General features: G+C 37.3%; 3 protein-coding genes and 1 long non-coding RNA gene across 7 annotated transcripts in view; 3 read left to right on the top strand and 1 right to left on the bottom strand.

Annotated features, from left to right (window-relative positions):
• The window catches only part of c3a.1 (complement C3a, tandem duplicate 1), an 18,209-nt gene extending 13,443 nt beyond the window's left edge, over window positions 1–4,766 (top strand). For both annotated transcript variants that reach the window (XM_016664266.1, XM_007578314.2), the window contains exons 34-43: window positions 485–566; window positions 665–713; window positions 798–888; window positions 1,854–1,943; window positions 2,031–2,133; window positions 2,352–2,441; window positions 3,480–3,572; window positions 3,673–3,756; window positions 3,872–4,016; window positions 4,508–4,766. In XM_016664266.1, coding sequence (XP_016519752.1) covers window positions 485–566; window positions 665–713; window positions 798–888; window positions 1,854–1,943; window positions 2,031–2,133; window positions 2,352–2,441; window positions 3,480–3,572; window positions 3,673–3,756; window positions 3,872–4,016; window positions 4,508–4,649 — 969 coding nt within the window. In that variant the 3' untranslated portion in view covers window positions 4,650–4,766. The remainder of the gene's footprint in view (window positions 1–484; window positions 567–664; window positions 714–797; window positions 889–1,853; window positions 1,944–2,030; window positions 2,134–2,351; window positions 2,442–3,479; window positions 3,573–3,672; window positions 3,757–3,871; window positions 4,017–4,507) is intronic.
• Window positions 4,358–21,972, bottom strand: part of LOC107833884 (uncharacterized) — a 20,501-nt gene continuing 2,886 nt past the window's right edge. The window contains exons 2-3 of the long non-coding RNA XR_001659659.1: window positions 7,689–7,699; window positions 4,358–4,368 (exon numbers count right to left, since the gene is read on the bottom strand). This is a non-coding gene — a long non-coding RNA (uncharacterized LOC107833884). The remainder of the gene's footprint in view (window positions 4,369–7,688; window positions 7,700–21,972) is intronic.
• LOC103156318 (complement C3-like) overlaps window positions 9,739–21,972 on the top strand; it is a 22,414-nt gene continuing 10,180 nt past the window's right edge. For all 3 annotated transcript variants that reach the window (XM_016664267.1, XM_007578312.2, XM_007578313.2), the window contains exons 1-21: window positions 9,739–9,846; window positions 11,244–11,439; window positions 11,524–11,686; window positions 12,913–13,004; window positions 13,235–13,323; window positions 14,461–14,543; window positions 14,645–14,732; window positions 14,824–14,926; window positions 15,005–15,125; window positions 15,444–15,559; window positions 16,457–16,603; window positions 16,928–17,027; window positions 17,127–17,218; window positions 17,338–17,529; window positions 17,626–17,781; window positions 17,879–18,008; window positions 18,323–18,391; window positions 19,619–19,736; window positions 19,867–19,955; window positions 20,033–20,172; window positions 20,533–20,745. In XM_016664267.1, coding sequence (XP_016519753.1) covers window positions 9,770–9,846; window positions 11,244–11,439; window positions 11,524–11,686; window positions 12,913–13,004; window positions 13,235–13,323; window positions 14,461–14,543; window positions 14,645–14,732; window positions 14,824–14,926; window positions 15,005–15,125; window positions 15,444–15,559; window positions 16,457–16,603; window positions 16,928–17,027; window positions 17,127–17,218; window positions 17,338–17,529; window positions 17,626–17,781; window positions 17,879–18,008; window positions 18,323–18,391; window positions 19,619–19,736; window positions 19,867–19,955; window positions 20,033–20,172; window positions 20,533–20,745 — 2,574 coding nt within the window. In that variant the 5' untranslated portion in view covers window positions 9,739–9,769. The remainder of the gene's footprint in view (window positions 9,847–11,243; window positions 11,440–11,523; window positions 11,687–12,912; window positions 13,005–13,234; window positions 13,324–14,460; window positions 14,544–14,644; window positions 14,733–14,823; window positions 14,927–15,004; window positions 15,126–15,443; window positions 15,560–16,456; window positions 16,604–16,927; window positions 17,028–17,126; window positions 17,219–17,337; window positions 17,530–17,625; window positions 17,782–17,878; window positions 18,009–18,322; window positions 18,392–19,618; window positions 19,737–19,866; window positions 19,956–20,032; window positions 20,173–20,532; window positions 20,746–21,972) is intronic.
• The window catches only part of LOC103156321 (complement C3-like), a 26,656-nt gene continuing 18,731 nt past the window's right edge, over window positions 14,048–21,972 (top strand). The window contains exons 1-2 of the mRNA XM_007578315.2: window positions 14,048–14,051; window positions 16,294–16,300. The gene's annotated coding sequence lies outside the window, so the exon portion shown is untranslated. The remainder of the gene's footprint in view (window positions 14,052–16,293; window positions 16,301–21,972) is intronic.

Raw genomic sequence — 21,972 nt, forward strand, 5'->3', positions numbered from 1 at the left:
TATATTATTGTGTGTTGTGTCTGAACGTTTTCCAACTTAGTATATATATATATATATATATCTGCATTGCATTCATATATAAACACCTCAGTGGATATGGACAGATAATTTCAAGTGCTCATGAATTGCTAGATGTTTAGAAACAGAAACACATCTAAAAAGTATGTTTTGACTTAATTCATTCATATTAAGGTTGGATCACAGATTTTCACAGATTTGTTTCTTTTAATTGAAATATGAAGAGGACATTGTGTGGTCTAAATTAAACAAATGTGCACAGTTTAATGTTGGCCAGGCAAAATCTATATTTTCTACTGGGAATTGTGGATAACTTAAAACATAATTGTAGTTCAAATGAATTCTATAAAATAGTTACATTTTTCATCAGTTTTTTTTTTTGTGTGCATAAAGTCCAAAATTTGGACAAATAATATCTTGTTGTAACATCACAGCACAATAATCCTACATGTTCTTGATGTTACAGATGGTTTCGCTTTATTATGCTATTCCTAAAGAAAAGGAAAGTGACTGTCAGAAGTTTAATCTCTCTGTCCAACTAATCCCAGGTAATTTGGTATTCATTTGTTCTGTTTTTGTTATTCTCCATTCATGTGATTTGTTTAAAAAAATGCATACTTTATATGGATTTAATATGCTTCTTCAGAAAAAGAGACAGACGATGGCAAGATTTACATGCTTAGGATCGATGTTCTGTAAGTACAGTACACCTCACTTCAGCTCGTGCTAAAAACGGTCTGTGAAATTATGAAAAATTTCTCTGAACGTTTTGCACAAAGGTATAAGGACAGGGACAGCGACGCAAAAATGACCATCCTAGACATCGGCCTGCTCACCGGATTCACTGTTGACACAAAGGATCTGGACGCGGTAAGAGTTAAAACGAGAAACCTACGGCTGAATCCAGATATTTACATACAGTGTATAAAACGATGCAACTTTTTTATTATTTGTCAAATTAAAGCAAACTAAGCTCTTCCTAGTTTAGGTCAGTTTTGGATATCCAAATTATTTCTGTTTGCTAAATGCCAGAATGATGTGAGAACTGTTGTCATGCGTACTCTGAAGCGTTAACTTTGCTACTCTAAAACCATTTTTTTAAAACTAACTTGGGGGTTGGTGGCATCTAGGAGACCCATTTGTGCCCATGTTTTAACTTGATCGCTGATGTCTTGAGATGTTGCATCAATTTTTCAAAATAAGACTGACATGACACTGTCATGAACATGACTTAACACCAGTTATGAGCCAGTCTTCATGAATGTTTGACTGTTTCCATGAAGTGTCATTTGGAAAATGATGACATTTTTAATTCAAAGTTACATTAAAAGTTGCCTTAAAGGTCTATTAAAATGGCCAAATTTGCATTATTCTGTGAATAATATCACTTTTAATACAAAGTTCTGCCAAAACTCACATTAAAAGTCCATTAAAAGTGTCGACTTTGCATTAAAAGTGTCATTATACTCTTCATGACAACACTCATAACCTTCCATGAAGACTCCTTTGTGTTCATAACAGGTGCTGCATCATGTTTATGACAGTATTATGTCTGTCTGATGCACAGCCCGTCAAATAAAGTGCTATCAAAAGCTTTCAAGACAATTCTCCAAAGAAATCTCCCTGAGACTCATAGCATGAAGCAAATCTATTGAATTTTGTTAATAACCAAAACAGGAAATGTGTTTAAGCTGATTTCAGCATGTTTTTTAAACTTATTTTATATTTGAACTACACATCAGAGTTTGGCATATTAGAATTTATACTTCTCATTTAACCCAAAGTCAGTTTTGTAGCTTAAAGTACCCAGGCCACATGTTTATTTGTGTGTGCAGTTGTCTAAAGGACGCGCCCGCACCATTGCAAGGTATGAGATGAACACAGTTCTGTCCGAAAGAGGCTCACTCGTCATCTATCTGGACAAGGTAAATAATTCAACCTTCTCTTGTTTTGTTTTTTTTTTTCTTTATTATTCATTAGTGTTCCTCACTTATTTTGAAATCTCTCACCAGGTTTCACACACACAGCCAGAGGAGATCAGCTTTAGGATCCAACAAAAATTAAAAGTTGGCGTCTTACAGCCAGCAGCCGTGTCTGTCTATGAGTACTATGAGCGTAAGTTTTAAAAGGGATGGGCTATAGTTTTCCTCTACAAAATTCTTTTTCTGATGCTTTAAATTTATATAAATATGCACATTCCCACTTACCTAACCTGCCGCTGTGCCAGAATTTCTCTATTGTGGGACAATAAAGGATATATCTACTTTATTCTATTCTATTCTAAGAATACATTTGTTTTAAATATGTGGGGGTTTGTTCCTCTTCTATTTCAGAAACACCTTGTGTGAAATTCTACCATCCAGAGAGGAAAGGAGGAAAACTGCTCCAGCTCTGTAGGGATAATGAATGCACCTGTGCAGAAGGTAAACAAGAATAGTTTGCATGAGGATTTTAGGTTGGAAAAACACATGGTTTACTTCCCAAAAGCTGACATTTTTCTGAAAAAGTTTGGAAAATCGCCCTTTTTCATGTAAAAATCGCACTTTGCTGTATCAAATTTTGTTACACATTGACACAAAGCGATGCAAGTTTGTGAAGTGGAAGAAGAAGAGTCAATTAGTTGATTTTAAAATATTTATATCTGAAATATTTATATCATGCTGTAGCCGGCGTGTGTATTTTGCCTCCTTTTTTCCCCAATTACCCCTAAATAAAACGCTGTGCTATTTTTATCCCTATGATCTATGAAGGCCTCAATAGTCTGACCCAGGATATTAGTGAAGTGACACCAAAGACCAAACATTATTAATGACAAAAAGTACTGCTCACAGTTAGGAGAAGCTGTGCATATCTGCATCACAGATGGCAGAATCTGTTCATATGACCAATTATAAGTCATTAACTACCTAATCTTTAATGAAGAATGGAACATAAAAGTCACTGTTGAAAGAAAGCCAAAAGATTCCCATTTTCTGTTTCCCATAAGCCATGTAGGAGGCTTAGGAAAGACGTTGATGAAGAGGTTCTTGTTAGATGACAAAAAAATTGAAGTTTTTGGCCTGCACGCATGCAGACATCTTTGTGTGGGGAAAAAATTAACGTTGCACATCAACCTGCACACGCCATCCCCACTTTGAAGCTACAATCTGCAGAAAAGCTTTTCTTGGTCATAGATACAAAATACTGAATACCCTGAGCCTGCTATTGAGGGTTCTAATAATTGTGTAAACCATGTGTAAAATATTTCCAGTCTACAGTTTTCTACTGTTCTACATGTATTTGAATAAAAAGCTTGGACACTTTCACAGTCAACATAGTTTTGCTAGGCATGGTCAATTATTTAATTACATTACTTCTGCTTCATGCATACCTTCAGTTTTATTAGTAGTCCTCTTTAAAATGTCTCTCTTTCATCGGCCTGCAACATACATGAACAGAATCTCTTTTGTGTCACTTTTTAGAGAACTGCAGTCTGCAGAAAAAGGGTCAGATTAACAACGATGAGCGCACAGCTAAGATCTGCGAGAGCACGGAGACCAGCAAGATAGAGTTTGGTAAGAAACAGCAGGCATGAAAATGTCTAACAAAAGAAGACATACTTTTTTAGTTAGAGCAATACACGAGATCTCAAGCCTGTACATTGTCTGCCCACAGCGTACAAAGCTATGGTGGAAACGAGTGACTTTGACTTGTCTACAGACTCGTACATGATGCGCATAGTGAAAGTTATTAAAGAAGGTGGGTATTGAACTCTTTGAAGGGCCATGAGTTGGATTGTTGTTGTGTATCAAGTCGCTCAGTGACCTCAAGATCCTCACTCGCTTTGTCTTCTTGTTCTACAATTTGACCACAGGAAGCACTGACGTTGGTCCTACTGGTAAGCTGCGCTCATTCCTCAGTTATCAGCACTGTAGAGAAGCTTTGAGTCTGCAAAATGGCAAAACTTACCTCATCATGGGATCATCCAAAGACATTCACAGAGACGACCAGAAGCAAACGTAAGTTGTTACTTGTGCAAGTGGATCATTTAAAATCATCACTGCTCATTAAAAGCTAACATTCTGGTCAGAGAACTAAACATAAAAAATATCCTGAATGCAATTGGGAAGTTTGAGCTAATATATATTAGAAAGGTTTTAGTTTTTGTGGGGTTTTTCAGGCTGGACTGACAATAAAACTTTAATCATTTTTTTTAACAAGAATTACACAACTTTACATGTAAATGTCCTCTTATCCATACAGAGTGTGTGAACATTGACCCACACTAAGGGGCAAACAAATGACCCGTAGCACGTTGCAGAGACACCATAAGCTCCTTGCTGCCGTTAACAAGCTGGCATAAAGTTGCATCTAAATGAATAAATAATATGAAGCTCATATAGCTTTTGATCTGGATGCAGAAAATATACTTACTTTGACTTTTCGTGTGTGTGTGTGTGTGTGTGTGTGTGTGTGTGTGTGTGTGTGTGTGTCTCCCTGCTCCTCTTAGGTTCCAGTATGTGCTCGGGGAGAGGACCTGGATTGAATACTGGCCCTCAGAAGCAGAGTGCCAGAGCGATGAACATCGACCTACCTGCATGGGCATGGAGGAGATGGAAGATCAGTACACCACTTTTGCATGTCAGCAGTAACTGAACTCAAGAAAACAATGGTCATGTATCCAATAATGTTTTTTTGCAATGTTTGTAAAGGTTGTCCAGAGTTGGCTGTATAAGACCTAAAATAAAAATATATTAATCAAAATCTGACGTTCTCTTTTGTCTCAGAGTCTTGACTTTTGATGCTTGCTTACACAACATGTTTCAAATATGTTTTCTCTTTGTCCTTTCACTTGACTTATTCGTGTTCTTAGTGGTTTATTTATATGTCTCATGTCTGAAAAATGATGACACATTCTTTTACGTAATATTACTACTTTAATAACATTAAAGTAATAAGCAACATAGAACAAACAGGCAAAGCTACAACTGGTACAACAGGTGCTACCAACTGCACCACTGTGCAGCCAGTGTTTCTTATTTTTTTTATTTTGCTGCACAAATAAAGCTTGGATCAGTCTGATAGTTTGCATGCTAAGAGAATAGGAAGAAAGGACAAACAGAAAAAAAATGGAAGAACAAATAAACAGAAGAAAAGAAAGAGGACTGGGTTAAATTAGTCAACATGCCAAAAAGAAACGACAAAGATGAGCTGAACTCAAGAACAACTTCCAATTGCACCCGTTTAGCAGATTTATATCCTATATAACCCTGTATAGGTTAATAATCTGCTTGAACAATTAGGATCAGTCCATACTGGTTGACAAGAAAAAGACACTGTTTCATTGCAAAAGAAAAAGTAGTTTTGGAGAAAGTCTATTCAAAATGAGAAAAAAAAAAGATATCTGAATATACAGGCTACACTTATATCGGTCATTTCTTCATAAGCCATATAGCTATTTTAATAGCTACTACATTGCTGCTACGGTGATGTAACGCATCACAACACAAAAACACCCTAGCTAACGCTAGCTGCCGGTGTTGTGATAGTCAGAACCATAGACATTAATATTGTTAGTATTGATGTCTATGGTCAGAACCGGCATGCAGCCAAGAGAACACAGTTAGCTAGCTATACCATCCTCAGTGTAAATCCAGCAAACACGCTAGCTAGCTAGAGTTAGCCAACCTGGCGCTGCTACGGTGATGTAACGCTATTTCCATTTGTTGATTTTCTCAAAATTGGTTTTCATTATTTGAAAATCTTTTAGATAAATCTGTGACACACAAAGTGCTCTGAATTCAGAGAATGACCCACATGTCACTTTACAGTGTTGTAATTCTCAAATATACCAAATAATAATAATACATTATTATTATTATTATTATTATTATTATTATTATTATTATTATTTCCTAAGCCCTCTGACACATGACATGTACTAAATTTATTTGGTTTTTGGTTCGTTTTGTTGTATTTTTCAAGAAAAATAACATAATAAGCCTTCCGGTCACCTTGTTACCTTTGACATTTTGCCCGTGACGCATGACGCAATTGCCTGTCACGCAGAGATAGGGCGGCTAACTGCGGAGCTCAACGTAGCGAACGTTCCAGATTACAGGACAGTTTTTGGTGAATTAAAAAAAAAGTTTTTGATGAATAAAGTGGAGTAGACTTGCTGCTTGTCAGATAACGGAAAACGTTGCATCGTTTCTGCTTCAACACTGAGTAGCGGTTTAAGCAGGGAGGTAATGAAATACAACAGACACTGACAGGCCTCTGCATCTGCCTTTCTCTGAAGAACTACTGAGGGGAGGAGACAGTCAGGTGAGGAAAAAATTTTCTTATCTATCGATTCAGTATTTTTTATCATACAGCCATTAGGCTGTTGTTAATGTGCTATTAGCTAGCTGCTAGCTAACGACTTTGCTAGCAAAGAAAAATAACTGAAAAGCTTCTTCCCTGTATCGTTAATGATTGTTGGGTTCCTGGGTGTTTTCTTTTTGAGGTTGCTGTTTTCTTTCCATCCTTTAGGGGGCGCCTGGAGGTTATTCCTGGAGGGCATGGACCAGCTGATCTGAACCACCTGCTCGGCATTATCTCATCCGGAGGAGTATAAGAGGAGGAGGCAGCCTGCACATCGGTGCCAGAGTGTTTGCCAGTTTTGGTACTTCAGGCCTCTTGTTTTATTCTAGTAATTGCTCTCTTCGAGAATTCCTTGTTTTGTGTCTCCTTCCCAGAAACTTTCTCTGAGGAGCCGGTGAATCCTACCCACCGGGTGCCTTAGTACTCACCTCATCATTGTGACCAGATCCCCCTGGATCTTCAAGTAGGCTGCCTCCCTCGCTCTCACCACAGAGAGAACCTGAGCTGGTCTTGTCCGCCCTCCAGTGCCGCCCCCCGCCGTTCAATAACCCAGCAGTAACCCCCGGCTCCAAGATATTCACCCTGGAACAATCATATGCCCCCGGTCGTGATCATCTCCACCCCGAGTAAGTCTGCTCCAGTTTTTGCCCGTCAATTCCTCATTTTTCTCAGCTAAAGAACTCACCAACTTTCTCTCATCCTCTAGTCCCAACCCTGAAGCGCTGATCCTGCCCGGGACCAGATTTCCCACTGATTATTGTTTTCTTTATAATAAAGATCGTTTTACTGATTTCCTTTGTGCCGAGGGTATTCTTGCATGTGGGTCAGAAGATTAAAACCCGACATGACAATGATAGCGGTCATTCTTCAGTATCGCTTAAGCAATAGGGGGCACATCGCCCATCCAAAACCTGTCATCTCCATAATGGATATATATGTCTGATCTTCTAATTTCCTTTACTGCATTTATTCTAGCGTTAGGTAAATGTATCTTGAAAGAGAACAGCACTTAAATAAAAGTCCAACAAGGATATTCATGTAGAATTAGATATAACTCACCCTGAATTAGCATGACATATATAATGTATGTGTTGCCGGTTCCATCCGACTCATCTGTTGTTGGTGAAGACAGAAACCAGCAGTCGAGGTCCCACTGTGTGTTGTAGCAGGAAGGCGGGTTTATTCTGTTCAAAATAAAAATGCATTTGGCACAGCAGTTCCCGGGCTCCGGCCTCCCCACACAAACCTTAACCAACCAAAAGAACAAAAATAAAAGTGTTTGCATGGTAAACTCGATAATTGTCTTTAATGTGGGAATTAAATACCCAATAATGTGCTGCGCTACACATAAAACAATTTAACAACAAAATATAACAAGTTGTGAGCTCAGTGAACATACTTTTAAGAACATTTCGAATATTTTAACACTTAAACAGAAGGCAACTTCATACGCTTACCTCTCCCCAGCGCAGCTCGGGGCGAACTGAGGAGAGCAGCGGGAACACACAGGATATGACGCCAAACAGGAAGCAAGAAAATAAAAGCGTCACCACCAAAATAAAATTCAGAAACTAAGAAAAACAAATATACATAAATAGTGAAGATGGATTTGAGGTGAAATATACACCTTTTTTACAGACTTGCTACATCTGTAATAATCAGTCAAGCTGCTCCTGCTCAATAAAAGCGTGTCATTAATGGAAAAAACTCAATCCAGACTTTAAGTAATATTATGTTGTTCTAGGGACTGAAAAACATATTGGTTTAAACACAAGGGTAAATAATTGGTAGTGTGGTTTAATATAGTGTTCTGATCATAATTCATTATGTTTTGCTTTTTTCAGATCAAAGATGCCACATAAAGGAAAAACGTCAGAAACAGAAAAAGGATCTGCCAGAAGCAGCCAAAGGTAGTGGATTGTTGACCAACTGGGTCAGAACAAGTACCGCAGGTAAGAAAAATAAATAAATAAAGGTTCTTACCATAATCAACATGCAATTTTGGTAGTGAACAATATATTTAATAATACAAGGCAACTGTTATGTTAAGATGTACTAAATCTAGTTGTATATCTCACGATTTGTAATTCATCATTGTTTAAACCCTGAAAGCTGTGTGACTTTAATATTCTGTCCTAAAATGCGGCTAGATGTGCTCTTTTTTATTTGAGCACCTGCCCCTTTAGTGGTCTCTGCACGGTCCTGCACACATATTCATTCTCAAATGTTCTTACATTTATTTGTACGACCTTTTATTGAAAACCTGTAAAATTAAGATTGCTTCCCCTTTTTCTGTTACTTAGACCTAAATTTGCATGTAATATTCATTAAAAAAATGTTTTGTAAGCCAATTTTTTCAGTCTTTAAACTACAATAACCTGCAACTTAATGTGAAGAAGTTGTTCAGACTTTAAGAATTTTTGGTTTTCCAGTTCCTCTGAGTTTTTGGTTCATTCTTCACATTTGCACAACAACTGGAGCATTTCTTAAAACTATTACTACAAACCCAAAATCTAGCTAAGCTGTTCAGATCTAATTCAGAATGAATGGCTCGTTCCTCTAAAGCAGGTCTTCATCTCAGCGAACGTGTCATCAAAATGAAAAGTTCTGACACAACCACAATAACATCAGGGAATGCTGAAACTGATCAGACACACAAACATTTCCAAAAAAAAGATCAATAAATGCAAGACAATGACAGATTTTGGCAACTAGTTAAACATTTATGCTTGCCATTTAAATATTTACTTAGCAATTACACTAAATATTAAATTTACTAACTAATTATTTAGCTCAAAGCTAAATATTTACCTGGTAAATAATATTTGTCTTGCTAGCTAATTATTTAGCTGAAAGCTAAATGTTTAGCTTCCTCGGATCTTCTCCAAAGACAGAAAAGGTTTGAGTGTTTGTCCATTTCATGTTTCTAAAGTTTAAGTTATTGTTAGAAAATATGTCCTAAACTGATAGAATTTACCAGAACACGTCCAACGTATCCATGCAGATGTTATTGTTTTCTACATAAACTGTCTGATGCAGATTTTAGTTTTTGTTTTCTTTAATGAAGAGTTTAACAACTTTTAAAACCAAAAATATGTTTAATATTTTATGGGAAATCCATTATTTTCTTCACTGATAACCAGTAACAAATACAAGAGTAATAATTTGATCAGACAGCAGACATTTATTTTATACCCTGGTGAAAAATTTATATACGAAGTATGTTAAATTACATACTGCCAGGAAGCCATGCTTACATCTGCTTATGTTTAGGTGTGCAAATGAGAGTAGAACAGATGGGACTTTGATAAGGGGAAATGTGGGAGGACCTTCAGGTTTGGGAGAGTTAGAAAGGCTCTGTAGAGCTTCGCTTCACACTGGCAGCAGATAGGGACCAATCTGGAGGATGAGAAGAACTCTTCTGCTGCAGCTGGCCTCTCTGGTCTTTGCCTCCTGGGCTCCTCTGGCTGATGGAGCTAATTTGTAAGTAGACCCAAGTGTTGGCAGCACAATACAAATTTATAGAAATTAAAGCCTAAAGATGAAATATATCTGTTTCTTTGAATGTAAACCATTTATGAAACCAAATTAGAATATTTTGTATGGCTTTGTATACTTCTTGTATGATTATCTCACATGTATTACTAATAGTTCGCAAACTTTTACTATATGGTTTTGTTTTTTTTGGCCCTCTTAAACCTTTTTGCTGTACTTGCTGCCAAAATGTTGTCCTGCATTTCGTTCTGTGTTTGCATAGCCTTGGATCTTTATCAATGGTTGGTTTACTGAGTACATAGTCCAAACAACAGATCAGTTGTTTGGACTGATCTGTCAAAAAGATGACTTTTTTCTACTAAAAAAGTCATCATAAAAATGTGAACAACCTAAATGTTTAATCAAAGGATCAATAGCAGGTCTCAACTTTACAGCAATCAGATGCCAACAGTTCCAGAGTTTGAATGTACAATGTCATTTAAAAGTATTCATAAAATAAAAAATCGACCCCTGGTTCCAGTTTTTGCTTCATAAAGAGAGTCTGGCCTCTCGGCTATTGAGATATGAGATATGATTCCTGGAGGCTTGGACTCTTGAGGTTTTCAATTTTACCCCATTGCTGACGTTTTCCTGCGCCAGTTTGACATTATGAAACTTATGGAAAATTGCCTCCCCTTTAAACAACCACCCTCCACTACAAAGAGAGATATGTAGAGCCAAACAAGGCAGTTGTTAATGCTAATTCAATATTCGGAAGTATGGCCAACATAGTGAACGGCTTCGTTCACTTCATTTGCTGCCATTCTAAAACAGCGCGGAAAATCGACGTCGTCGTTCACTACTTCTCCTTCTGTTGGCTGATTGGTCTGGCAGAAAAGCTGTTAGAGGGAATCGAGTGAGCAGGAGAAAACCCAGATTGTACTGTAAGCAAGATTTGAATTGAGCAGAGTAGCACAGAAAGGCAACTTTTTCACATTCTGTTGTGTAACAACCCAAGTTTATTAGAATGTTATGTGACTAACTCTGGAATGCAAAATTGTGAAGTGAAAGAAAAGGACAGGTGACTTTTTTTTTAGTAAAAAATCTGAGAAGTGTGTGGCATGGGTATGTATTTGGCATAGGTATCTACCAAGACATCCACCTAAGGAGAGCATTAATCAAAAAGGCAGCCAAGATGCCTATGGCAATTATATAAGATCTAAGATCAGATCCACTGCACAAATGGAAAAATCTCTTCACAATCTAGTTTTAGTAGTGTGTAGACTATAAATGAAGTAGTGATGGATGATAACCTAATCACTCTAAACCATAAATTAGCAGCATTTTGTTGGAATCTGTAGTTCTTTTCTTTCAAAATACCCATGCACCATATCATTTACCTGTAGCAAAGTGATGTCTGCCCCCAACCTGATGCGAGTGGGAACAGCAGAAAACATCTTTGTGGAATGTCAGGACTGCACTGGAGGGGACATGGAGGTCAGGATCAACGTGATGAACCATCCCACCAAAAACAAGAAGCTGACTGGGACATCCGTGATCCTCAACAGAGCGAATAACTTCCAGGGGTTTGGAAAAGTAACTGTAAGTAAAACACTCTTGCAATAACAGGACTGCTAATATGCCTGAAGTGTTTCTTATCAGTCTGCCTTCTCACTCTGGTTTCAGATACCGACAGCAGAATTCAGCAAGGATCCCACTATGAGGCAATATGTTTATCTTCAAGCCAATTTTCCAGACAAAACCCTGGAAAAAGTTGTCCTGGTGTCCTTACAGTCTGGGTACATCTTCATACAGACGGACAAGACGCTCTATACTCCCAACAGCAGGGGTAAGAAGACGCTCTTTCAATGATGTTGGACAAAACGGAAAGCATATTTAGAAGTCTTACTCGCATAAAATAATCTACGTGAGAGGTATGGAAATACATTTTATCTCTTGAGAAATAAAGTACAGCTGCAGAAATCATATGATCTGGGAAAGAATCATTTTAGGAAAAGTGTAAATGTATAGTTTTTATCTAAATGTATAGATGCAAGCAGTCCTATGTATATATATTTACCATAGACATTGATGTAATCTGTGCAACTTTATTTGTTTTACTTGCCTTACCTGATTATTTGATTGGCTCAGACATCTCACTCTGCTGCCAAGAATTAAAGCACAAGGACAAAGTATAAAATAATTATTTAATGTTTGACCTGTAACAATGAACACACGGGGAATTTATTCACAAATACTAGCCTACAAAAAATGAGGAGAGAAGGGAAGTATAGAAAGTTAAAAGAACAAAATTAAATTATTAAATGAGTCATGAAATGAATAAATATATAAATAATTTCTTTAACAGACAATTAATTTCTTAAAGATGCTATTTGTAACTTTAATTTATAAAAATCTGTTTTTTACATACATACATACAGAAAGTGCTCACTCTACCTGTATGTACATGATGATCTGAGCTCCCAAAACCAGTTGAAGCAGTTCACAGTTCAAAGTTCAAAGTTAACTCAGGAACTCGGCTGCATGCAGTCCTTCCTCTGATTGGTCATTTCCTATCTCTACTCTTTGTTTGTCTTTTCTTGGCTCAACCAACAGGATGAATGCTGCTTTAAGCTTCAACGGTGTGATGGAGTGTTCCAGTATTCATTTCTTGTTAATAAATTAGACTTATTCATGATTCTCATGAAGTCATTTAATTACTAAAGCAGAGGTGCTGAAGTCCAGTCCTCGGGAGCTGCCATCCTGCTTCTCTCTTATCCAACAGACCTGAATGGCTAAATTTACTCATCAGCAGGTCATTCAGTTCTGCTACGTTCTGCTGGCTGGCACTTCATTTCCCAACCAGCCAGTTTTTAAATCACAGCAGAAATAAAGAGTTAGAAAAACAAACTAAACAAACATGAGAGTTGTTTACTAAACACTCAGACTAGCAAACAGCTTTTTTAAATAGAAAACTTACAAAAAAGATTAAATTATAAATAAATGTGCTATTTGGAAAAGAAGATGTATTTAAAATCTATGAGAAACTGTTAGGTCTTTCTGTCTCTCTGCCAGTTTTTTTCAGGTTGTTTGCCTTGACTTCACAAATGGAGCCTGTGGACAGAAATGATCAGAACCAAGATGTTGCTCTGCTCATTGAGATTATGGTACTATGTTTTATTCTTTTTCAGATGACAACGAGGACGACAATTAATATCCAGGATCAATCCACGTTTATTTGTCTTCATCCTATTTAGCAAATTATTTTCATATTTAAGTTCAGGAAAAGGAGAATACTAAAATTAGCTAAAAGAGATAACTGAAGCAAATGAAGGGTGTTATCAAAATGTAAATGGGCTAACTTTTAAAATCTGTCCATTGTATATATTTACCCTAGACTCCTGAGGAAATTATCATACCTCTTGATGTAGACGCTTTGAACTCTGGTATGTTCTCTGGAGGTTACCAACTTAGTGAGATTGCCAGGTGAGTACATTTACAATAACTGATGGGTATTTTTCTCGATCCTATATAAAAGAACCACAGACAACGTATATGAATTTTATGGCCAAGCTTTTGCAAAAGGAGAAAAACTCCGTCAACTGCTCCTCCGAGCTGTTCACAGAGCATTCTGGTCTGCTTCAGCGTGAGCCCCTGTTTTATTGTCAAAGAAAAACAGTCAAGGGGGCAGTCAAGAAAAACAACAGAGGTCGTAAAACTTCTAACCCAAACAGCTAGCAACCCAATTCCAGGTGTGATATCTGATCTATGGTCCGAGCCCGGTTCAAATCTCGGTCAAACTGTTAACAAGACAAAATACGACTACAGACAGGCAGTTAGGAGGTATTCTGGTTGATAAGAATTTAAGGTCTGAGAAACACAGAGTTAACTGTTTCACATGAAGATGAACAGACAGTCGTGACCTCCAGGTCAGTTCATACACACATAAGGAAGAGAACACTTTAAACAGAAAATCACAACGATCTATAGACTGAATGTGAACTAAAGTAATAACAAAATGATAATACTGAAAAATCTCTAACAATAACTATAAAACGTTTTTATCATATTAAATACATTTACTCAAACAAATGTATTTGCTATAAAAGACTTGGTCATGTTACAGTTTGGCTAAAAGTTTCTTAGCCTCCATAATGCACATTTTCTTTGAGTGTATCTAAATTCTGGGCTGTTTAGATTGATCAGTCATACAGGTTTTATTTCTTTAATAAAACCTATTAATATTCAAACTAAGCCACTTAACAAGGAACTAAATTTAGCAGATTAGCAAGAATGTAATTTTTTATTTTATTTGTATATTATTATTATTATTATTATTATTATTATTATTATTATTATTATTATTATTATTATTATTATTATTATTATTATTATTATTGACATTTTTGTGTTTTAATAAGCCTAGTTATTAAATTACACTGTACTATTTGGGCTGATTTATGTCTTTGAGAGACCAAAGTATAAGAATCAAATCCTTTTCATAAGAATTGACTTCTGGACAGATTTCAGATTCACGGGATATTCAGAGCTTTTGTTGACAACATTTTTTTCCCCCAGTTGATCAGAGATTTTTGCCTCTGTGTGTGTTTGTGTCTTTCTCAGCCCTGGACTGTGGAAGGTGGTGGCAAAGTTCCAAAGCAACCCACAGCAGAAATATTATGCTGAATTTGAGGTCAAAGAATATGGTAAGCATTCAGTTATGTTGATTGTTTTCAAATCTATCCAACATTTGCTCTGTTGTTCACCTGGTGATAATAATACATTAAAAGATGTTTTCATTTTGCAGTACTTCCCAGTTTTGAGGTTAAGTTGGTGCCTGTGGACCCTTTCTTCTACGTCGACAGTGAACAACTTACCATCAACATCAACGCTGCGTATGCAATGACTTTTTATGATCCTCATAACTGAAATAAAATGATTCGTTTGTCACTTTTGTTCTTAATTTGTCTATTCCTTTGGTTGTAGGTATCTATTTGGAAAGGAGGTTTTTGGGACGGCTTATGTGATGTTTGGTATCATGGAAGGGAACGTGAAGAGAAGCATCCCACACTCTCTCACGCGAGTCCCAGTGAGCTCTTGAACTATGTTTTATGTTGTTAAAAATTAAAAAGTCAGGCTGATCTAACTTGGGGTTGTTGGATCATAGGTTGTGAATGGTGCAGGCCAGGTCACACTGCAAAGGAATCAGATCACTCAGACCTTCCCAGGAATTAATGATCTTGTAGGAAGATCCATCTTTGTGTCTGTCACTGTGCTGACAGAGAGCGGTGAGTGACTGTGCTGCATGTTCAGTGTTTTATTACATTTCAAATAAATATTTATCAGATGAACAAGCAGCAGCATGAAAACAGGAGAGATAAAAGAAACACTGATATTTGAAAAAAAGATACTTTTTCTACCTCAGTGAAGAGTATTAAAGAAATTATTTACATTCAAAGGTGTTTTTCTTAACTTGAGGCAAAATAACTTAAACTCAGACTGAAATCACCTTATTGCCTCTGAAATAACACCTCTTCTTGATTTTATTGACATCTTCTCCCTAATTAGATTACACAAGACTATTTTCTCAATTTGTTTTTTTGCAGATAATGAAATGGTGGAAGCAGAGCTGAGAGACATTCAGATTGTCATGTCGCCCTACAAAATCACCTTAACAAGGACCCCCAAATTTTTTAAACCAGGAATGTCCTTTGACGTTGTGGTACGGAACCAGATGTTGTTTTTTCTTATTTCACTGTTAAGATGTTAGTAATTAAGAGCTTTAAAATTTGTAATGTTTGTGTAAAGATCTTTTTTTATTATGTCTGTATTAAGTGCATGGTTACTTTATGTTGTGCAACAAGGAGTACATTAATGTTTGGCTTATGCAATTAAGTTATTAATAAAGTGATAAATCAAGTTGGGGCCACAGCTGATAATCAGGATTCTTTAGTCAAACATATCAGTCGCTCAAGAAGGAATGAATTCAATGCTACTGGACTGTAAACACTGCACACACACCAGAATAACTGAGAATTTATTAATGAAAATTTACCTTATAGTCAAAAAATTCAGCCAACAAATCCCATAACTAAACTACTAATCATGCAGCTATCTGTTGTCAAATGATCAAATCAACTATGATGAAACGAAATGGAATACTGAAAAATAACCTCAAGACTAATAATAGCCCTTCTGCTGACATTCTTTTAATAGTAGATTGTCAGAGAAACAGCAGCAACACAGCAGTATCACAACTCAACATGAACATATGAAGAGAAAAAAAATAAACGGTGTGTGTGTGTGTGTGTGTGTGTGTGTGTGTGTGTGTGTGTGTGTGCGTGCGTGTGTGTGTGTGTGTGTGTGTGTGTGTGTGTGTGTGTCAAGACATGGAAGATATCTTGGCACACATTTTTTCTTCCCACCCTGGAAGGAAAAAGTCCAGACCCAAATTAGGACAAAGGTTTTCTACAACAATAGGCATGTGATAAGATGTAGTTTCATTTAAGGTAATGCGGGCCCAGCACTGTTCTAACTGCATGCAGCATAAACTAAACTATTATATTAATTCTAAAATGTTCAGAACCTGTCTAATTCATTCTTCTGAACTCAATGACAGGTTGAAGTAGTGCATCCCGATGACAGTCCAGCAGAAAATGTCCCGGTGGTAGTAAGTCCTGGTGATATGAGGGGAATCACAGCAGGCAATGGGATGGCAAGAGTCACCATTAATATACCGGCAACGGATTCCAATCTGAGAATCACTGTAAGTTAGTTGGTGATGAATTACTGTACATCTAACTCAAAGTCGAGGCCACAACAATTTCCTGGAATTGACTAAACATCACACTGATGATGTATGAGCCAATCTAATCACTGCAGGACAAGCTCGAACATCAGGGCCTCCAACGCATCACAATGTGAAAAACATGTTTCCTGCTTTTTTTTTTTATTACACGTCAACAGTCAGGATTCTAGGATGCAAATTGTTTAAGAATAATGTAAAAACTTATTTTGTCTTTGAAGTGGTACAATGAAATTACAGAATGTAATTTTCATTCAGGCATTTCATATCTGAATGAAATTACAGGCAAAAACGGACAAAGGTGATCTTTTACCATCAAGACAAGCAGCGACTGAGATGGAAGCATTTGCTTATTTGTCCAGTAGCAAGAGCTACATCCACATAGGTAGGCAGTAGTCTCAAAGACATCCTGTGCAGGTCACCAGTCTCATTTATTACACCTTAACAACACCTTAACAATATTTGCAACTTTGTATCCTTGCAGCAATAGACACAGCTGAGGTAAAAGTAGGAGACCTTCTGAAGATAAACCTCATCCTCAATAACCTGCTGTTTGAAAAGGATATCACATACCTGGTGAGACATTTCTATTGCACTTGCCAGTGATGCGCACACAGAATTGCTGCCTCCTCTTAATTGTGCTAGTTTTCTAGACATATTTGATATATACTAAAATATAATTCTGCACATTCCAGATCCTAAGCAGAGGCCACTTGCTGAAATATGAGCGCTACAGAAATGGAGGCCAAGCTCTAATTTCCCAAATTCTTCCCATCACCAAAGAGATGTTGCCCTCGTTCCGCATCATAGCCTACTACCACTCAACCGATAATGAAGTGGTGTCGGACTCTGTTTGGGTGGATGTGAAAGACTCGTGCATGGGCTCAGTAAGACTCATTCCACCGACTCTATGAGTCAAACCTGGACAAATTCTTGGTATGTAGATGTTTGGCATTATGAGGAAATATTTTGTCCCCATGTAGTTGACCTTGGAGTCAAAGAGGCCACTTCCTTCCTATGAGCCTCGCAGGATGTTCACTCTGAAAGTCACAGGAGATCCAGGGGCCGCCGTGGGACTCGTCGCAGTTGACAAAGGCGTCTACGTCCTGAACAACAAGCACCGTCTCACCCAGAAAAAGGTACATCCTACCGTATCTAAAAATCTAGAAATTGACTGTGTATGTCTGGTTTTCTTTAACCATAAGTCTTTGGTTGGTTTATCTCTGCACCCTGCAGGTGTGGGACGAGGTAGAGCATCATGACATAGGCTGCACACCAGGTGGTGGGAGCAACAGTATGAACGTGTTCTTTGATGCTGGGCTGCTGTTTGAGTCAAGCACCGCTGCAGGAACTGCCAACAGACAAGGTGAGTTCACTTCACTTTGTAGTGAAGTTTGTATTTTTATTCTCAGTCCAACTAAATGAGGTTCTGCATACAATTCAAATACCTTCATGGAGTTGGGTTACATTTAATGATATGAATCCTTAATTGTTCTTTTAAAAATCTAAACAGTGATAATCATAATTATTTTTAGATGAAAACAATGTGATGTCATGTTTTTGATTGATTTTCATATTGGCAGAAGGTTTAAACACAGTAACTATTATTTTGATTTAAAAAAAAGTCTTATTAAGGGTATTAAGTTATTTATCTAAAATATATTTTGTATTCAATTTCAGAGCTGAAATGCAAAACAACATCCAGACAGAAAAGAGACACCACTGCTGAGGAAGTCACAACTACCCTAAGTAAGAGGCAAAGATTTAACTTAAAAATAAATCTCTTTCAATATTAATATTATTTTTTATTAAGTTGATACCAGAAGTTTACATGAAAAGAAACAAAAACACACACACACACACACACACACCTTTTTTGTCCTCACTGTTTGAGGTTAAATCAGACCAAACATATCTAATTTTAAATAAGAGAATTACTTTTTATATATATATGCTAGACCCACATAAATAATGTGAGAGAGTTTTATTTATTACTGTCTTCTAACCCAGAAGCTTACATACACCTCCTCGGTATATGGTAGCATTGCCTTCAAACTTTATGACCTGGGTCAAGCATGTTGGGTTTTCTTCCACAACCTTCTGACTATTGTTTCCTGGATGCTGTCCCATTTCTCCTGAAAGAGCTGCTGTCAGGTTTATAAGCACCTTGCTCACACACGCCTTTTCAGATCTGCCCACCGTGTCTCCATAATATTGAGTTTAGGGCTGTGTGAAGACAATGCCAAAACATTGACTTTGATGTCCTTAAGTTGCTTTGTAACTACTTTGGCTGGATGTTTCTGGTCATTGTCCATTTAAAAGACCCACTTGCGCAGAACTTTAATTTCCGTTTGGTAAGTAAAATCTGAAAAGAGTTCAGTCTCAATTATTGAATATAAATACTTATAAATAAATACTGATGCCATCACCATAATCTTTACCTCCTTCCCCAAAACTGTGTTAAATTCAAGATGAGACTCCAAAATGCTAATTTTACTTCCAGTGATAATAGGAGAATTATGTTGATGAAATTAAAATATAAACTGTGAAATGGAGCAATATCCAAATTTTTCTCCCAGATTTTTTCAAATCTTGGGAACAATTATTTCACTTATCCAAGTGATCAAACACCTATTGGTAAATATACGTATTGATTGTCAGGCCAATATGATAGATATGTAGGAAAGGACTATATGACATAGATAATGATCCATTAAAATATACTACCATTTATAGGATACAGGGATTGGCTAGTGTGTGTGTGTGTGTGTGTGTGTGTGTGTAGGTGTGTGTGCGTGTGTGCGTGTGTGTGTGTGTGCGTGTGTGCAATTTGGACATCTTGTTAACCAGAGAAACACAGTGAACAAGCAATCATCCAAGTGGATTTCACACACCATCTCCATCCAAAGTGACCCCGCAATGAAAGCCTTGATGTGATTAACAACTAAAGAAACACAAACCATGCTATGTACTTAGGTGAATCAGATGACAGCTACATGGACACCTATGAAATTGTTTCTCGATCCATGTTCCCTGAAAGTTGGCTATGGATTGACATCCAACTTCCTGTTTGCCCAGCAGGAAATCCTAATTGGTGAGTCATTTGATGAAGTTGAAAAAATCTACAACAGTAAAAGAATAAAATACTGGACATTTAATTTGCTAAACTAATAATCTCTAATTATAGTTTTAACACTGCCTTTGTTTTTCTGTGTGTGTTTCAGTGAATCCACATCGTTGGAGAGACATATCCAACTACGTGATTCAATGACGACCTGGCAGTTCACCGGCATCAGTCTCTCAAGAACACTTGGTGAGGAGTCGCCTGTGTTTCCCTACCATCTCAATTTCAGCACCGCTTATTTCATGTCTCATTTCTTCACCCTAAAGGTCTCTGTGTTGCTGAGCCATTGGAGGTTATTGTTCGCAAGGAATTTTTCATCGATCTCCAACTTCCTTATTCAGCCGTCCGAGGGGAGCAGCTTGAAATTAAAGCGATCCTTCACAATTACAGCCCAGACCCTATTACTGTAAGTCCTAAAGGAGAGAGAGGAAAAAATAAGTGAAACTGTCAAAGATTAAGAAAAAATAAGAATAGTAGTACTAAAGTGGCATTACTCACATTTATCTCTGTTTACCTGACTTTTGAACATCTGACTTGGACCAGAACTCAAGATCAAAAAAATCATCAGCAGTTAAGATTATTCCCCCAAAATAAAATTTAAAATATTCCTGGAAATTGAGGAAAAAATGTAACAGTTTGACAAAGAACAACATTATTCTCTACTATTCAATAAATAACAATTTTATGTAAATATTTGAAACACCTTTTTAGATTTCCATACACTTGTGATGCCAGTATCTTTCTCTGTCTTTGCAATATTTTTAAGGTTCGTGTGGAACTGATTGAGGAAGAGAACGTGTGCAGCGTAGCCTCCAAGCGTGGGAAGTACCGGCAGGAGGTCAGAGTTGGACCCCAAACTACACGATCTGTACCATTCATCATTATTCCAATGAAGGAAGGAAAGCGTAGCATCGAGGTCAAGGCAGCTGTCAAGGACTCATCCCTTAATGACGGAGTTGTGAAGATGCTGCGCGTTGTGGTAAGACAAAGGGTTTATTTGTTTTGTGCAACAATGGGTCTGGTTTTCTGTGATGGACTGAGCAGTCAAAGGAAAGCCAGGCAAAGGTTTAAATTCAAAAAGAATTGTTTTTTATTTAACCCAAAACAGAGACTTGGGTAAATAATGAAAAAAAAAATTACAAAGTTGAGCCCATAAAAGAGGTCAAAGTAACAGACTTCAACTCAGACGAACTGAAACAAGCAGACGGTAAGACAGAGACTTTGATTATAACTCCCCATCACCTACATCCTAAAAGCAGCCAGACAATTGCCTCTTACTGCCCAGCAACCAAATTAAAAGCTGGCAATAAAGTTAATTGAGTTGAACTGAATAGAAAAGTGCTACACTCTACATTAAGTCATTCACCCATTCCTAAACACATTCACACACTGATGGTGGCAAGCTACTGGATTGTAGCCACAGCTGCTAAGGGGCAGACTGACAAAGGACACAATGATGGAGGAGGAAGGAGCAGGGATCAACCCACCGATTGTGGAACAAACTCCTGCCACCGTCATGCCGAGGAAAAAAATTACTTTAGCAAGAGCCTGGATGAGAAGAAATAAGAAATGTATTCAAACCTTGCAAGGTGAGAACAGAAATACAGAGTCAAGGGGTCTGTCAAGTCTGCTCTGATCAACAGTGGATCTGGCTTCCTTTTATAGGTTCTGGTCAGAGAAGAGACACTTGATTGGACAATAGGTGTGAATCCCTGATTGTTATGTTTCAGGGATTCTGTGGAGCCCAACACAGATGGTCTTTCCATTTGTCTATTGTCAAGGAAAGGGGGTTGTTCTTTCATGCTAAAGAGGGCAGATAAGTCCTAGGTTGGGGAAGTAACTCTTAGATCAGGGGTCGGTAACCTTTTTAGCTCAGAGAGCCATGAAAGCAAAATATTTGAAAATTTATTTCAGTGAGAGCCATATAATATATTTTAAGACTGAATTCAACTAAATGTGAGTATAATAAGCCTCTGAATTTATTCATTTAGATAATGTTGTTATAATACTCACCAGTAATGCGACTTCTGGTGCTGCATGGATTTGTTGATGGCTTTGTAGTCTGGTTGGTACTTAGTGAGGTTAAGCTTCATGCAAGCGTTGAGGCTTTCATCCGTTAAACGTGATTGTAGGTTGGACACTATTGCTAAAGATCCAGCAAAACTAGTGGAATTACAGTCACCTTGCCGAGTCCATATGCGCAGTT

Source organism: Poecilia formosa, unplaced genomic scaffold (assembly GCF_000485575.1).
Source record: "Poecilia formosa unplaced genomic scaffold, Poecilia_formosa-5.1.2 Scaffold474, whole genome shotgun sequence".
In the NCBI taxonomy this organism is placed as follows: Eukaryota; Metazoa; Chordata; class Actinopteri; order Cyprinodontiformes; family Poeciliidae; genus Poecilia; species Poecilia formosa.